The sequence below is a fragment of the Mizuhopecten yessoensis genome, unplaced genomic scaffold (assembly GCF_002113885.1).
Source record: "Mizuhopecten yessoensis strain PY_sf001 unplaced genomic scaffold, ASM211388v2 scaffold10589, whole genome shotgun sequence".
In the NCBI taxonomy this organism is placed as follows: Eukaryota; Metazoa; Mollusca; class Bivalvia; order Pectinida; family Pectinidae; genus Mizuhopecten; species Mizuhopecten yessoensis.
The window spans coordinates 256,998-276,466 of record NW_018408622.1 but is presented as its reverse complement, the minus strand read 5'-3'; the positions used below and the strand labels follow the sequence as shown (position 1 = coordinate 276,466).

The 19,469-nt window shown below is 35.1% G+C and overlaps 1 protein-coding gene across 1 annotated transcript in view; it reads left to right on the top strand.

Annotated features, from left to right (window-relative positions):
* Positions 1–4,078: 4,078 nt before the first annotated feature.
* LOC110461185 overlaps positions 4,079–19,469 on the top strand; it is a 40,205-nt gene continuing 24,814 nt past the window's right edge. Inside the window, exon 1 of the mRNA XM_021514544.1 lies at positions 4,079–4,393. Coding sequence (XP_021370219.1) covers positions 4,327–4,393 — 67 coding nt within the window. The 5' untranslated portion in view covers positions 4,079–4,326. The remainder of the gene's footprint in view (positions 4,394–19,469) is intronic.

The following is a 19,469-nucleotide window of genomic DNA, read 5'->3' as shown; positions in this document are numbered from 1 at the left end:
GCACACTACATGTATCGTGAGAAGTAACGGAATATTTGTCCCTATGATCATCTTCTTGTGTCATTCGGAATAAACAGAGGCTTGAAACGTAGGATTAAAACGGTTTGTATTTTCTCGAGACCCTTCACGGCTACTACTAAATAAGGTAAAATCGGTAGTTCAACTTTTTGTAATGTGAGAATACAATTTAATGATATCGATTGCTTCTTAATAATCAAACATATAGGTAGCGAGTTAAAACAAAGTAATTACATTATAACAGTTGCGTCTTATATAAAACCACACACCGCTCCTGTCGTTACGGTGTTATAATAGCGCCGGAAGTGTACACTGTATGGGGATTGTGGGTGACATACTCCCACAGATCTCGTTCTCGCGAGTTTTCTGAGTACCCAAGGAACACACTGAAAGCCCATCACCGTGGTTTATTGACGGTAATCTGCTTTTATTGGTGAGTCAATTGCGACCTAATTGTACTCAAGATCATCCTGCAGTACTGTGAACCCAGGAATATTAACTGCCGGCGACATTTCCCCACGATTTATGACATGTTCAGGCTATGGGCTTCTATCGTCGCTACACGCGTTTTACGAGATGTCAGCGAATTAATGATATAACGTTCAGCTGGAAAATACTCAACCATTTGTTTTCTTTTAAAGATCAACCAGGTAATACTCCCCCTGGGAAATCGGGCTGAGATGAGATTTTGTCTACATGACACCATGAACGAATGTATGTCCTCATTTTTAGAGAAAATGAAATGAAAAAAGAATTAGAAACGAAGATGGATTAGAAATGTATAATCTGTACGTTTACCAATAACCGTTCTGATGTTGACCGGAAAGTGCCATTATTAAAGATTAGAATCCTTAAAATCCCCCTGGAGACAATTTTCTAACGAGTGGAGGCAATCAGTTGATAAACGTCACTTACCTAACACAAACAAGAGCAACAAGTGCAATTGAACCTACTAGACTTAATGGAAACGTGATGGAAGAATGTTTGGAAACACTGTAAACAAAATTAATAGAAAATCAACAAATCAACAAATATACCGGATGTATGAAAAGGAAGCCGTTGTGAGAATATCACATTGTGAGTGATGATAAGGATCAATTCTTCTTTCATTGTCCGCTAAGTCAGCGGGATTATGTGTACAACATTGATAGAATAAATACAAATCAATCAGATAAGAAAATCTCATCACAATACTTACATCGCAGGATCCTAGACACAAGTTTTAAGTGATCCCTGTTAATTTTTAAGAAGAAGACGAGTGACCTCCCTTACATTCGCCTGTATATTGTGCTGTTGTTTTTGCTATTGGTTATTGACCTCCTTCTGTAATTGTTAAAGTACACAGCTATAATGTTATATATACGATACTATGTTAATGGAGATTGAAGTAAATATTGGAAGATATCAATTACATGCATCTTAGATATAAGAAAGACTGTTGAATCATAGATCATGATAGTAAGAGGCGACTAGGGTAATCCATTTGCATAGTCCTAGAGGTTTTTCTGTGTCAAAATGTTCCGTTGGTTTTATTGTAACAAATGAGGAAAAAATGGAGGCACGGTAGTCTAATTGTAGGACCCCCTTCAGGTCGGGGATCGGGAAAAGAATACACCTGTTGTTACCCACTGCATGTGTCGTAGGAGGCGACTAATGTTAGAACCCCTGCAGAATGGGGGATTTGCTTTGGTTAACTCTATTTGGAGACACAAAAGCGACCGAAATAAATCTACTCGCCCATTGAAATATTTGGGATAATTATTTTTCTTTCTACTTCTAACTACCTTTTTATTTCCTAGCGCCTTGTTTGGGAACACCTCTCCCAAGTGAGGAAGGTAATGGGTTCTGTCCCCAGGCCGGGATATACCAAGTCCTTAAAGATGGTAGTTGTTATTCCCTGCTTATCGTTCAGCATTAAGGGGAATGGCAACCACTGGTTTACCCGTTGTCATTATAATGAGACCGGGTGGAATGCTGTGCTTCGCGTCTTCGGCATGGCATTTCAGTGAGATAGCACTATAAAGTCGGCATCAGATCCGAGCTATTACAAGGAGGCAAGCACATCAATATACCCTGTCTCCTGCATACACACTCACAAGCACACATACACTACATACATGGAGGCATGTCCTTAAATGACTTGAGCTGTTAATAGGACGTTAATCAAAATCAAACCAAACCAAACCAATATGGTAGCACGGCGGACTCGTGACCGAAGGGTTGCGGGTTCGAGTCACGGCACGGCACTATGTTGTTTCTTTGAACAGGATACTTTTCTCCGATTGTTCCTGTCTACTCAGCTGTAAATGAGTACGTGGTTTGGCAGTGCTAGAATTGTTGATTTGCCGAAATGACAGCACCGGCTGTATGCTCCCCAGGGTGTTGAGAAAGATGTTGGCTGGTTGCAAAGGCCCTATAACCACGGATAATAATTTGTGACCCGCTTAGAGACGACCTCGAATTATTATTAATATTTATCATTACATTCAAATAAATTGAAGCTATAATCGACAGCACCGTACAAGTTAACTGCATATGCCATTGTCAAAGGTTAGGTATAAGCATGCATCTTGATGACTTGAATCAACAGACTTTATGTTTGTAATGTCTGTTTTTCGTCTCTCTAACGACGACGTTTTAATATAAACTTAATTTGTTTTACAACAATCATGAAACAAGTTATTTCAACTTATATAAATCGCTCTTGTTGGCCCGGATGTTAGCGCTTTAGAAAATCTCGAAATTGTCGTCATACTTAGTAAAAACAGAAATCAATTACTGACTAAGTTTTTTTTATTGTTGAAACATATTAAATATATACCCGTGTATGTGGCTCTATTCTTCGTCCTGATTTGAGAAACGGCAGAAACAAATTCATTCGATAAAAAAAGGTTAAACACTGATAATCAGTATAGTTTCGCGAGAGATTAATTCTCAAATCATATTCCAAGGAGAAGCATTTGCAATTTTAAATCTATATCATTACTTTGCAGGTTAAAATAGCATTCTTTCAATAAAACATACACCGTAACTTCGTGAATTAAAGCACATACGGAAATATATCAAGTTTTTTCTATAAACGTATTGCATACGATTTTTCAAAGCAACATCATAAAAATGAATAACAATAATCTATAAACAATAACACAGATCGTTTCTAAAATGTATTTTATGACTTTACTGACAAAATACTTCCATTATTTTGAAGTGGCAAGCACACTAAATTACAACAGACAGATTTAATCACAATAAAAAATATTGTACTGTACAAATATATCGTAAAACCATATTGCGATATATTATGTAAAAGTTTAAAGTCTGACGATATGAGATTACTGAAGATGCTTCCGATTTTAACCATTTATCTACAATGTTGTCTTTTATAGTTGCGCTTTCAATTCAACAAGATAGAGAAATAATCTTTATGTGAATAAATGCATTATTTTATTTTTACAAAACACTTTTGTATTACATTAAAAAGACTATGAATGCAACGATATTACAAAAACAGATTTGTTTCCGTGTTTCTCGGTATAGATAGCTGTCAATCTCTGTGCGGTGCGTCTGCTCGGTTTTTACGTGTTATTGGTTTGCTATTTTACGACTGGAATGTATCAAGCGCGTGCATATTGATGTCAAAGATAATATGGACACATATAGACGCAAGCAACGTTTATTCTATAGAGATACTCAGTCGACGACGTAACTATCCAAACGGTCAATAAAAATAACAAAACAATGTTTCTGCAATAAATGCCAATCATATTCTCTGGAAACAGAACAAAAAATAGTTATTCTCATACAATTATACGTAGTATGCCCTTGGCACATCTTTTTCAATAAACGTCTACCTATTCAAATTGCAAACTATAAATCATCTGAGTACCCGGCATACTTTGAAATACATTATGACAGATTGAGACATAACAAATAGCTATGTTACTCAAGCGATGCGTTTTCTGCCTGGCGTCAGAATCATCTAACCGTGGCTACATTATTAGTAAACACTCGGTTCTGTTGAAGTTTATTAGGTAAAACTCGACGACCAATCACCGGTCGAGGATGTTATCAGAATGGCAAGTCGAGAATTGGCGTTACGGTCCGGGCTGTAACACTGTACGCTAGTCAGTGGAGCAGTGAATACCGCGGAGAACCGACTCTCTATAGTCACTAGTACGGACAGCAGTATGGTATGACAGGCAGTATACCCCCGTGCAAGTCACATATATTTATATATATGTATATACTCACGTAGCAAAAAAACCTATTGGGATTTACAAAAGAGAAAATAGTGTTTACTTGTCAGCCATGTGCTCGTGGCTAAGTGTTTTACAGGCTGTCATATGTGGAAGCTTATTCTTTACAATAAGTTCAGGTAAGTTGTATCACAATTGCTCTTTACTCATAACATCAGAAATATAAATGGAAGAGTCGAAAATTCTGTGTGTATTAACTGTTAAAATGCTATATGTTAACAGTTAGGTGTCATAACGTGTACTTCCGATGCAGTTTACAAACACTGGCTTTTTTTCTCTAAGTCAATATTGACCTAGGTATAGAGCACTGTGTGTGAGATACCGTGTATTGTACACACTTGATAAAGAGATTCAGAGCGATCATTGCCTTAGTTTTCATACAGAACACACAGTTTACATAGACTTAAAGACGTCTTAGCTTCACCGCGGGCTATATAGGCAACGCATTCTATATCAAATGTATTTTAACCTCTTTTTGTAACTTCCGTGAAACATTCCTTCACTTTAACCTAACCTTCCCCCCACGAAATACCTGGTTATATGAAATGTATGTACGTGGTGGGGCAGACACATGGTCAAGGTGTTGTCTGGTCACAAGGCTTACCTGTACATAATTGCTAGTTTACCTGTAAAAGGTAGCATTTCAGTGTTAACATGTTGCTTGCTTTTCCTATTTTTGTTACAAATATAAACTGGCATGTGCGATGATTCACAAATAATAGATAGGTCTATCTGAAAACGGTTTGATAAAATTATCAATTGTAATAATTCACATTTTGGCTGTTGAACTTACTGAAAACATATACCAGGGATGAAAATTAGCCTGAGTTTAGGATGTAATATACCAATATATACACAATATCAGCCATGCATTGTGTGGTTTGATCAACAAGGTATAAGGTATGTCTAGGATGCTGAGGAGATAATAAATAATGCACAGTAATGGGTAGTCAGTAATCAATACATGATGAAAAAATGAAATAAACATATACCAGACTGCTTGGAAACGTGTACATTGCATATAGAAATAAACGACAGAAATCGATACCTGCCAAGTGCTGATAAGTACAAAGACAACAGTTGATAAACGGAGTACGGGTCCTGTAATGATATATGGTAACCAGATCAAAATTAAAATAAGTAACACTTTACTGACAGGTGGCACATGTAAGATAAAATAATGGTGTTAAACGCTGACGGAAAAATCTCTGCTGTAAAGTTCGATTTTGTTAATAGAACATTACTCTGTTGACAGAATACGTTTTTTAATATCGGTCTAGAGGAGTGGTTTTATAAATAGTATTATTTCAATATCAGAATATGATGATATGATGCTAAAACACGATATCGCCATATTCTAATATGGACAACAATATTGTTTAACTTAATTATGTTATTTCATTAATTGTCAAAATTAGAGTTTATGCCAGTATATGAGTAATGATCAACTTTCTTTGTAACATTTTTGAAGTCATTGACCGTTTTTCTACCATTTTAAAACTTGTTGTTGGTTTATAATTTTATGGAATTAATTCAACCATTGAAAGGAATGACTAAACAATAATAAACAGCAAAACAGTAACATTTTTATCAAATTGTAGTCATTACGAATATGAAGTATTAGTTTAAACCTGTGGTAGACCACCTATGTGTGGTGGCCACCTAGTCTCGAACAATACAGCTGGGCTGGACCTCTGATCGTTAGCGGTAGAATAGTGCCTAATTGACATGTCTATACCACTTTAGTAAGATATCGAACATATTATTTGCTTTCAAAGGGACTATATGAGAAAATTGCATTGAGCACCATTCAGGTTTTTAACACAAGGACACCTAATTGAAAATATTTAGGCTCTGAGGTCTGAAAGCAATAACATAATTTCACTGGAAATACCGAACACAAAGAAAAATGTCCAAATCGTAAAATTAAAATGATTTGGACAATAGCAAAAAAATGAGTTACTCAAAAATATGTGTAATTTAATCGTTTGTGTAATATTTGATACCTGTATGTTCGAGATAGCTACACTGATATGAAACATGTAACACAACGTATTTTACAAAGATGTGAGCTAATGTATTGTGGAAATGTATTTCTAGAATGATAGAATATGATTAATAAATGTTACATATTTATTTATATTTCTAATTGTTTTTTTTAGCTTGGAATGTACTATAAAAGTAAAAATAGAAAAATAACATTAACAATTTCTCAAAATATGAACATAGCTACTGCATGCGTCATAAGTAAGCACAGCCACGAGTTTATCTAGCCTTTATTGTGTTCCATTTATTCTCTCTTAGTTATATTGTATGCATCACGAAGACGATGGTGCGAACATATAACTTCGACACAATTTATAGTAGCTATGGCGCTCGGAAGTTCCTGTAGGAGCCTAAAAAACCGTCGTCCTGCCCGATACACCGACGCCACACCGCTAATTTAATTATCAGCGCTGTGATAATTTTCACATAATACCAACTTCCAACGCTTCGTGCTAGTGTTGTGGTATCGATAAAGAGCTGAAAAAGTGTGTCTTGTTGAAAATTGGAACAAACATAGCTCTCTAGAACGCTTTCAATGCCCGACGTTATGTCAAAGCACAAAAAGTCAATATTCGACAGACGCTTGCTGATTGCGATATGAAAAAGCACGTGTAGTATTATATTACTGACGTAAACTTTTAGTTTCGTATTCAAATAAATAAATTACACGTTTTATTATGACATTTATTAACAGAATGTAATTATTCGGAGGCAAACGATTGTATATCAATCGGGAATGGTTCTAGTAGAGATAAGGATATACAAAGTAGCTAGAGAACTGAGTCTCACAAACCTAGTTGACAACAATAATTTAAGAACTTTTCAGCTATGTTAATATAAAAAGGAAATAAGAAACAAAATATATACATACTGAAATTTACATCACGATATGTAATTATAAAAGTATGATTAACAGTATAATCATTATACTGATTGATACCAGATTATAGCAAAGCACCTCAGCCTGATATCAAATTAAATGCTTTGATAATTTTCTATAGAATAAATCAATAAACCGCAGGCAGATTAAGTTTTAATTATTTATTAATTTACAAGGTATTTTTTTCGAAATAATAACTGTATCCTATCTAGAGACATATGTATCATTTTATTGTGTAGTAATGTAAATATCAAAATACAAATATATCTTGAAAATCAATAGCACAGGAAATTGATTTATAAAACTAACACACATCCATTTTATATCTGATGAAAGTAAAATAAATAAAACTAAAAAAAACCACCCCAATTATCGCCCTTAAAATAAATACTGCTCCCGCCCTACAATAAAAAAAAGAAACGAATACAACTTGAGAGACTCTCATAATTTGGCAGATTCTCATAGAAAAAACAATTTGTAACATTAGAGTATGCGTTTTAAGTCGATTTACAAGCCGGTCACCAGAGCAGGTCTCGGGTACTGTGTTAGCCCTGTCACCGGTGTCGCGGGACTGCCGATACATATATACATAAATACGTGTTACTCTCGGCAGAACTAGCGATGGCCTTTCCTGATAAGGCTGTTTGGAGTTCAGTCTATTCACGATTAGTTTACACGAGTTTTAAAAAGTCTCAGTATTTCATATAGGCGTATAGCCAGGACGTATTTCGTGTCGAACCTTATTATGTACGGTGTAATAGGCTAGTAAATTGGGGGAAATTGGTGACCAATCTGCTAGGCTGAACACATTCATAAACAATGGATCGGCTAGAAAACACGGCAAAGCTCACTCCACTCCTTTAACAATCATTCACAACAGAGGATTCGATAACATCTCTAACTTCATCGAGTTCTTTTTGTTATACTCACCACAAAACCTGGTGTTGTCTGATTTCTCCGCTAGCTTAAACTAACTACGAATTTAAAACGACGTTTGTAATTGTCAGTATTTTCTACCCAGGGAACATTTCGTTTCTTTATTATCAATTACCTGTGAAAATTCAGGTTTACCTCGATGCTGTGGGCGTTTTCGGTACACTACTTGTCATTTACCGAATCGACTTGATCACTTTCACTTGAACAACTCGAAGGTTTTACTTTCATCATTCAAGGATAAGTTATTTCGATAACAAAGGCGTCTTAATTTGCATGGCATGGTTTTTTATTCTAATTTTCTGATATGGAATAAAATAAATGATATCATGTGATTTTCCACATGAAAAGGAATTCTCAAACATAATGAGATTGCACTGTTAATTACCGAGTAAGTTATTCACGGACATGTCTAAAGTAATAAATAGCTCCGCGTGAGGCTAAATTATTGCAGCTAGATTACTGCATAATTTGCGTGATTTTCTAAGTTGTGATCTTTGATATTTTTAATTGTTGTGCACATGCATTTGACAAATTAGGGCTTATTTGCTTTGTTAATCCGTGTAAAGGAGATAATAAAGTGTTATATAAGCAATTAACTTGTACACACAGCTGACATCAATTAAGCGTTTTCTATCTAAACAGGACACCTGTTGAAAATGTGCTAATTATAACAACAACGAAAGTGCAATGATATGTTTAAACGTCTTAATCATCGAAATTAACGTTTGACCACATACATCAAAAAACATCCTGATCCCACATCTGACACAGTCCATTTATGTCACCTATTGCACATTAATTACTGATTGACTTCAAAGAGACATGTGTATTTATAATTGCAGGTAATTAGCTGTGTTATATGATTACAGTAATTAGAAACACAATCTTAACAACCTTTGCACGTGATGAGTGCTAATTATACATAATTATAAAACCTAATGCTTCATTTCGGTTACACAACAAATTATAGTAACAGTTAATAATTATGTTGTCAAGCATTTTAACAAAACTATTGCATAACCATATCACAGTTGTCATGCAATTACAATACACAATACAAATGTATAGAAAACACCTTGTCTACAACAAACTTCAAACCTTTATACACGTGCACTTTTTATCACGTGTGCACTCTCATGCAGAAAGGCAATATTGTCGGTGTTAATTTATACTCTTTTTTTTACACACCCTAAGGAGGTTATTTTCAGTTATGAAAACGCAATAGATAAAAACTTCAAACAAATTCAAAGAGCTGTCAAAATTAAACTGCTCTGCTGTTAATGTATTATTGCACGTATCTGCGAGAAACACGCATGTGTTCTGATCACAGGAGACAAGCGTTTGTAAAGAATTCAAAAAATTGGAATATAGCCAAGCAAACAAATTTCTCAAGTATACGCTTTTAATATTTTGCACTTAGGGAGAAAGAAATATAAATGTATACAACAAAAAATATGTTTAGAATATATAAACACTAACGTGTCAATGAAGTAAAATGGCAAATTATTAAAAAAAATCAGCAGGATTCTGTCGTAGGGGAACCCACGGCATATCATTTGTTTTCAATAAATGCTTTTTAAAAAAAAAATATATGTATATAACATACCTTTTTGTCAAACGTGTACTTAAAATTAACGTTCCTTTGTTAATTCATTCAAAAGTATATACAAACTCGAGGAACCGTATAAATAACAATTAGAACCTAAGTGTAATGTATAGGATACGCAATGACGTGTGAACTTTGAAATGAATGAACAACTCCTGAAATAGAATTTTCCTAATAGAGCAATACACCTGTTTGTATTTAACCATACTTCGTAGATAAACAGGAAGAGTAAACGGCTTACAATATGAAGTCTATTACAGATTTTGCAACAATACCGCCATTGCGTCAGTGTTTGTAGTGTTTTCCTTTAGACATCAGTTTCTCATCATACTTTTGTCTATGTGTGTAAATTTGAATGTTTCTCTATGGAATCTGCTGAACATTTCGATGCCATCTGTCAATAATCCCTTCAAGGAGTTATAGACTACATAGGCTAGCAGGCAGGGAGTGCTTCTGCTTTCAAAGGGTCAAAGGTCAAACGTTTAAAACCCAATAACTCATGTAGTATTCCCATTTCCCTGTTTTGCCATAAACAAATGCATATACAATTTTAAATCCAAACGAAATTTATTTTCATTTCAAAAATGTAATACATGTATATCTGTTATAATTTCAAATAAGTTATATCATAATTTTCACGTTATAAACTTATACCTTCTCATCCATAAGCCATACCCATCGGATAGTGTACGAGATCTATGATATGCGTAAGTATACTTAGATATACTTACAAGTGACAAGAATAGATATACTTTACAGTGCTATTCTATGTAACAACATAACTAAGTACTAATGTCCTATATCATTAATTATACACCGTAACGTGTAATTGATTCCACCCGGTGTGCTGTTTCCTTTAAATACAAATTGTATAAATTATGGAAGTGTTTTCAGGTTGAAAGAATGACGTCTAAATGCGTTGCAACGTCATGCTTAAAAGACATATTCATCCTTATGTTACAATTTGCGTACATTTCTTCCCAGTCTGAAACTTATACAATATGTATCTGTTGTAAAAATAACCTTCTTCGGAAATAATAAGATCTTTCTAGAAGAAGCAGCTCTATTGAATGGTGTTGATGGTTGGTTATCATGTTAGTAAATGTTCAACTTGTAAACAAGAATCTTGGTTGACAGCATGTCTTTGTACAAACTGAAAGTCAATGAACGTGTGTTAGATAGACAAGATAACCAATCACCTCATACTTATTTTCTACATCAATATGGTGTTATCATCGACATATACATCGACAATCATATAACAATAAGGGTTCATATCAAACTGATTAATACCAACAGTTAGCAATGGTGGAAAAATGCTTGCATACATTTAAGTGGACAAACAAATTTGATATATATATATATGTGTCAGTAAAACTAATACCTAGTCGGTAGTAAAATATTCTGAAGAAAGTGATTTTCAAGATTGAATAACTGATATTTCACAAAAGAATATTGTCTAAATACAAAACAAAACTGTAACAAGAAAAAAGTAAAGAAACTGAAAAAATATTCAGCATGCATGTAATATTTTATATGAAATTAATAAATGATACTTACATAATCCTTAAATAATATTTCCAAAAATATAAAAGCAAAAGCAGTGTTATGTTTTATATAAGTAGAAATTAAACGTTTCCTCTAGATTGTAACTTATATAATTTAAACAGAGTTGTGAAGAAAAAAAAAGTTGGCACTCACTATAAAGGAGCAGATTAAACATTCACCATTAAACTGTTCGCTCTAAGCATATCGACTAACACCTTGACAGTGGATCGTTTGGGATGAACACAGCGAGGTTTTATGGAGAGTTAACGGTGATAATTTGTTAATTTGGAACACTGACATCCCAAATGTTATGGGTCTTATCAGCCTTCTTTCGTTACTTTGCAATTTCGTAATGAACGTTTAAGAATGGGTGTCTCGTTCGTGGAGATATGGACTGATAATCAACATTTAAAAGTTAAGACTGGGTACAGCGTTAGCAGATTACTCTCACAACTTAACTGTATATTGAACTGCAAGGTCTGATTGATGAGTATAGCTACAGACCTGCTAACGACGTCCTTATCTAACAATGGCACGTCAGGCCAACGCTACTGAAGTGGGTACTATATCGGTAATAACAATGCAGACATCAGTGGGACTTATGTTTTAAAGGTATGTCACACAAACCTGTCGGCATTGCCATGTAAAACTAACAAGCTCTTTGACCCCTTCACATCAATATGTCCAGCGCCTGTCCACCCTGGGCACTGGTCAGTATTGTCCGTGACTCGGGCACGACCTTGTCAAACGACAGAGGTCATGAAATGATTACTTTGGCGTTGTTTCATTTCCAGTACAATATACTTATCACATCAAAGTGAGTCGGCGAGTCCTGACAAACGTGATACCTACAATTATAGACAGGTGTGTGGAGTCGGGGGTTTATTCAGAGTGATGACTCATGTTCTCAAAAATGAATCTATAATTATAAAAAATAACATATTAAGACGTCAATGTCACTCAACGAGTAATGATAACCGTAGATATTACAAATGAGATACCGGTAGGATTGATCAAATAATGTTTAACGTTTCTATATACAGAAAATGTTTTACTTAGAAATATGATTTCAGCTTTACTATTAAAAGCAAAGGAATAGGTATAGTTTGGTGGTGGATATTTCAATCATATAACATGCCCGGCATGATATTGATGATACGTTTTATGATAGTAGTGGTAACATTTCGTACAATTATTTGATGTCAATTTCCGGTTCATTCATCCTGTTTTACCATGTAATTCTCGGCAAAACATGAAATAAAAATAGTCCCTGCCAAAACGTACAAAAGTGATTAAGGCTTTTTTTCCCAAAAACATCTTTTGGAACTAAAAAGATTGTGCAAAGGAGATTAGTTTCTCAAATAGTCATTATCCCGATTTGTGATGTAAAACTGTAGATCGCAGTGGCAAGGCTCGGCAGGAGCTATAGACTCGACATAATACGCTTGATTTGTGTAACACGGCACTGCCTAATCACCGCGCGATGAGCCGCGGGCCACAAGTGCAGCAAAAAATAGTCCAGCTCTATCTGTTATAGAATTAGCTTGGTGTGTGTATGAAAATATTTACAAATAAGTGACTTCGTCAGACACATTCTACCGACGCTGAATGGGGGTTGTTTCTCCAGTACGATAGCGGGGCGTTTGATGCACGATTGCCTGAAACCATATTGAAATACTTTCATTCTAATTGACTCTAAATGAGCGTTTTCTTTGTGGTGGAAATTCGTTTCGTAAAGTACGTAATGAGTTACACCAATCAGCACCGAATCATAATCAGGTCGCTATGTGCAACTACGTATCAACTTCCGGACGTTAATTAACAGCTAAAACCAAAACCATCGGTAGTGTGTAGGAGAAAATACATTTGAAAACCTCTTTTGTGAAATTGAAATACATAAAATATCAAAAGAAATATTTCATTGGTTAAACTTACTCCTGCATCCGATATAACATATGTTCAAGCAAATATCGTATGGTTAAAAAAGTAAGTTTAACTAATTTGCAAGGCAAAATACTGCATATACATAAATGTAGATAGGTATCTATTTCTATATAATGCGCAACATTGACATTTATACAGGGATCGAGTATGCATGCTATTGAAATATCACTCTGATGTTATCTAGAGTTATCGTCCCTGGATCTCTGAATCATTAGTTCGTCACCAGATGACTCTGAAGTTGTCACTATAAATCATACCAAAATGGGCAGTTACTTGGTCGGCGTGCTGTGAGTCAACAAGTGCCGTCTATGCTAACTGCGTATTATATTATTTGATGGTATCATAACGTTAAGCAGAACGCAATAAAATATGATTTTAAAGTTTCACTGACAATTATCCTTAGTTTAAAAAAAAATAAGACACTTCTTGTAAACTAATATTGGGATAACTAACGTATTAATGTTGTTTTTGTACCATACACATTAGTGAATGCTTAAAAGCAAGCATAACTATTGTCACTATCTGCATGAAACCCTCTGAAACGGTCATGTTACGTCACTCTACGATTCAGTGATATTTCCTTTGATCTATTTTCTATCTTATTCTCTGCACACAGCGGAAACCGACAGAGATTTATTTGATAAATATCTAGCATGCAACATTTCACTAAATATAACTTCCCGAAACCGAATTAATTACAACATCAATCAGGAAGCGTTACGGAGTGGTAGTGAATGTGGAATGCTTCTTCCCAACTGCTGGTCTCCGAGTCGGGGACTCTTTGATAACAGCACCAATAATTAATACGAGTGAGTAGTCTCTTATTGATTTCCCGGGGTTTTGTTTCTAGATTGGTGATTGAATGATAGCTGAATTCCATCATGAATTTGTATTGTTCCGATCCCGAGCTTAAGTCGACGTAATAGGCTTTTGAATAAACGGTTATGGCTGGCGTAATTCCTGTATAATACCCAAGTATGGATGTGTTTATCGACGTTTTTATCGTAATTGTTTCACCGATTTAGCGCCGAAGCAATCCTAGTCACTAACAATTCTATAAGAAAGGGGAAAAGCGATCATCAGACTTCAATTAAGACGGATTACATGCGTAACATCCGTACAGGCCTTCCTGGAGGTAATATGATGTCCTTGTTTGTCGCAGTGTGTTCCACACAACTGTTGCTGTGTTAGATTAAAAAGAGAAGGCGTGTTTGGCAAAGTAACAGGGAGTTTTGTCTGTGTAATACTTCCACAGTTTTAAAGGTTCGTTAGAACATGAAAATAATACGTTTTATTGAAAGACATTTAATATCACCCTGTAAAACTAAATCAACGCATTCCATATTAAGTCGAAATAGAATCAAATATTAACATTGAACAAGAAACCAACAACAATTCTAACTACTTCTGTCCACATATAACATATTCGTGTCTTCCTGTATTCCCATACTACTGTGACAAAGTTTACGTTTTTGCTTCGAATGCTGTAAATTTTTAATGATTAAGCTCCATTTTATATATATATAAAAAAAAAAAATTGTGAAAAGGATAAATAACAGTTAAAGTCAAAACAGTATCATTTTTGACAAATATACTTGAAAACGTAATTATCAGACCGTCATATTTCTTGCATCTATGTCTTAATTTTAAATTGTTATTTTCTGTCGATACATATATACAGTACATAACACAAAAACAAAACAAAAACTGTTTGGCACATGTTCCCCAAAGGCGTTCGCGTTGTGTTTAGGATACTGCCCCTTATCTTACACGGTAACCCACACGTAAAAAAGTCCACTCAAACATTTAAATTGGAAATTGTATTTATCGTACGGACATTTACCTACAGTGACGTTTAACATTGTACAGCAAAATACCCTCGGCGAAGACTTGATGTATACGACGAGTACGTAAAGTTAGTTTCTGTATCGAAAACAATATTGACATCCAGAACAAAAAGTATTTTAAAGTATATATTAGAAAATTGAAAAACAGAAAAAAGAGAAATATTTGTAAACTTACAATCATTTTTCAAAAATATCGGCTTAAATATATCTCATTTGAAAAGAATTAAGATAACAATGCTTCATACATATGAGATCACGTGACAACTTACACATGAGGAATGTGTGCGCATTCCTTAGAAAACGTCAAACATTAAAATGTTAGATGCAACATAATATTTTCATAACGTAGCTATAAATACAAATGTAATATTTAAAAGGTGTATAATGGTGTACATTAATATTAACTTTTTCTGGCCCTTACTTCTTTAAAATATTAGTTAATGGGATATAAAACTATTTGACCTGCCGAGGTGGCAGATTTAGGGTAGTGGATCTCTCTCCTGGAATCAATGTCCCCCGGTGATAGAAGTTAGATAGGGACGCCCCAGTGTTACCGGTCTACAGCTGATAAACAGGTGAAGTCAGTCTGACAACACAGGTACGCTCAGTGACACAAAGTAACACGCAGGTAAAAAGTCAGTTTAACTTCTTAACACCTAGCATGTTGGGTAAGCTTTAATTTGTCAAAGATCATCCACCTCAAAATCTAGGTTTCAGAAAAAATATCTAGTTAACACACTTGTGACTGCATTTCTAGATGATTTTCTTTTCAAAATGTGATACCAAAGGATCGTCGGCAAATGCATTACAAAGCAATTGACAACGCAAAGAAATGCTTTTAATACCGGAAAATAATACAGGTATGCAATGCATTTGTAGTATTAATCTGGAAGCGCGTCAACCCGTATAGGTTAGGAATATAAACTTGAACTAAATTGTTTTAAACAGAAAAATTTATTCTATAAATTTATTTCCAAGTCTATTTTCATGAAGATTTAAGACTTGACAATTATTATCTTAACTTTGATATACATTTATTTCTTGTCTTGTTTTTACGGTCACTCAAGTCATGCATGTAATGGTATGCCTGCAGTAATTCCTCAATTTAAACAGTATGGTATAACACGAGGAAAAAAAATATACAAGCTGCACTGTTAATCTGATAGGTTTTACGTTTGACACAACATGTTAGGCAAAATAAAAACTGTATTATACATTTCATGTGTTTCTCAAGGTCATAAATATCCAGTTTAGTTTCCAGTCAACCCCATTGCACATGTCTAACACTTCCAGCGAGCACGCCATGCTCCCATCTTGGTACAAGTCGTGTGTGTGTGTTGTTTTTGTTCCTGCAAAGGAAATAATTTATGATATATGCGAGGTCAGTTATACAGTAAAATATACTCTTGAAAAAAGAATTGAAATTTCTTTTCTATGCAATACCTGTCATCAGCTTTACAAACGTAAAGTCATAAAGCATGTTGTCAATATTTGTTAAACATACTTTTTTTTATACAACTGTGGTTTGCCTTTTCACATTCGAGCAAATAAAAAGTAACCGCTTTACTGTTATAATGTACACAAAAGTCACTATTTATTGCCTCTGTTTTGTCATTAGTTTTGTCACATTTACAGTTGAATGGAAAAGGTAAAACTTTGAGTGTCAGGCTAAATATTTCCCGTTATTGTATTTTCTTGGCTGTTCGTATGCTGCTTGTTTTAAAGTAATAAACCATTATTTAACTTTCTGTATTCCCCACAGAATAAGACTCATTATTCAATGCAGTTACGCTATGCTTATATAAACAGCAAACGCAAAATTTCAACATTATTATAATTCTGCCAATAAAGATAATCGAACCCGTTTGTAAGCTGTTCGGAGAAGAGCTAATTATTTTGAAACCTCTCTTATGAGGTAGCAAGCAATCAATACGGGATAGATGAGGAAGAAAATCGGTTCTTTTACATACAAGAGAATGTATATAGTATCACTCTTTAGCACGATAGCACAATTACTCTGCCTCTTTCTCTGGAGTCTTTAGGTCTACGTTACAGACAGTGCATGCTACTAAAACCAAGTGGCAACATTCCCTTGATATGTCAATCAGTCTATTAACTATCTTTGTTTATATTACCAGGACACAAGAAATAAAAACAAAACCACACGCTGTTCGGTGGTACTCAGCAGGCAAAAGACTATTCATATTTACACCGACAAATTTCCTCCACAAAAAAAACCTGCTCCTTTCTCCAAAACCCTAAAAAATTATCACATACTGTGTTTTCTGTAAAAAAAAAAAGTAGATGTGGCAGGGCTTCGTGCTAGAGGAGGACGCATCTGAAGGATATGTCATGGTTGTTACGTATTACATTAGCATGTTTAGAATCAGTTGTAATGAGAAAGGCAGGCAAACAACTACAAACTGCCTTATTAGAGATCAGTGATCCAGGGAGGGTTAATATGCCACGAGGGGATTTCCCTTGAATCTCAGACGTAGCCATGTATAAATATTTGTGATACAATATATACGAAAACACGTCCATTACATGCTGGCGCTGGCTGCCAACTTCAGTAGCCTGGGTAAGATAAAGTGATGTTTCTGTCTTCTCACGACTGCTCAATCCGAAACCGCTCTTGATAGTCTTGATGCCTATAATCATTTTACTAGATGGCAACTTCATTTTATCAAACGCCAGAATCCTGTTGAAAATCAAATGTTCCACCCATTTGTAAGTAGTTGCGGTCATATCTCATAACATACAAAGAATTCCAGCTTGCCGTTTAAAAATAGTTTGCACGAGGTTCTGTACGATATCAGATATACAACGCCGTGTAACTACTGATAAGTTGGGTACGAAACGAGAGGGTGTACGAAATGAAGGAATAAATCTATTCTTGAATGCAACATCTAACTCATGTGTACAGATGTTGCAGTACCATGGCGGTGTTGATCATAGACTAGTTAATAAGTTGGCATTTCATTCAGTTTTACTATAACAATATGGTAAGGTATCTAGCAGTAGTATAATGACTCGGCCGTTACAAATGTTTTCAGCTGAAATTGAATGTATTGCAGCTCAGGTTGCACACGGGATTGTTTGAGTGTAGCGTTTTTGTGACCCTGCCTGACGAGATCAAAGGAACAATGGGTAAGGTATACTACTGTGTAGAGTTTCTATGACCCCGACACTGACGAAATCACGGTAACAGCGCGGCTTGGTTTACAAATGGTTGACTAGTGTGTGTTGCACCATTCATACATACTGATAAACACCACCTATTTTAATGCCCCACACAGTAGCACGGCGCGAGACTGTATCTCACAGACCTGGGAGAAACGTATGTGTAGTTTGAGTGTTAATAGCTTGTTGTACAAATGGCTAACAGAGGTATTTGTCTCCTGGCGTTATTTACGGATGAGGCATGGCACTTTTATAACCTCGTGACAAACGACATCGTACATTTGTAGACATATCTCTAGCGTGTTGTCACCAGCGCATCGCCAGTTAAAACGTTTTTGACCACAGTGTCCTTTTTTTTCGGACAGGCAATGATTTACCGTGGTGCCACCTAATGTCGACAAAGTAACGCTGTCGTCATCTGGTGTCAACTGAACTTTTATTAAATACCCGGATGTGACCCCATGATACATCACTTTGCAGCTCATGTTCCTTGTCTTAATAATGATTGGTTGACACGAAAGGAGAATATTTGAGGTCATATATCCAAGTCATGTCCTTGTCATGGGAACATGGCTTTTTAAATACCTACTTCATTATATAAATCTCCAGAACGACAATAGACGATGTTTTCATTCAAAACTTTCCCGTTTAACCATCATATTATAAAACCAGGTTGTACATTCACATTACATTTAAATTTGTCCATGATATCTTATGATATTGTAAATTATCAAAATAGAATATCACAATTTAAATACATCAGTGAGTAAAATGAGTTTAACTGATAAGTAAAGTTCAGTTATCTGTAATGAATGCATTATCATAGCACAGGCTTATAAGATATTATAATGCATTATGTTACAATACTTCCTGTGGGGAGCAGTTATTATTTATACGTTATTTACAACGGCTTTTGAGCGGAAATGACACAAAAAGAGTAATGACATTTTACTTCACTGATCTAAAACAGCATAAAGCTAAATAACAAATGGACACTGCTATCAGTTAGTGATGTAAAGTTGTATCGCTGACTACACCACGAATAACTATTGGCTGTTTTCTGGGTCTCTAAAGTCCGATAAAGCATAAGCCGGTATCCTGCTGTTTTTTCCATATATTCTGCTCTGCCGTCTCCCAATAGGCCTTGCTACTCGCTCCCAAACACACACACGATTGATACATGTAATTTGGCCCGGCGATAAACA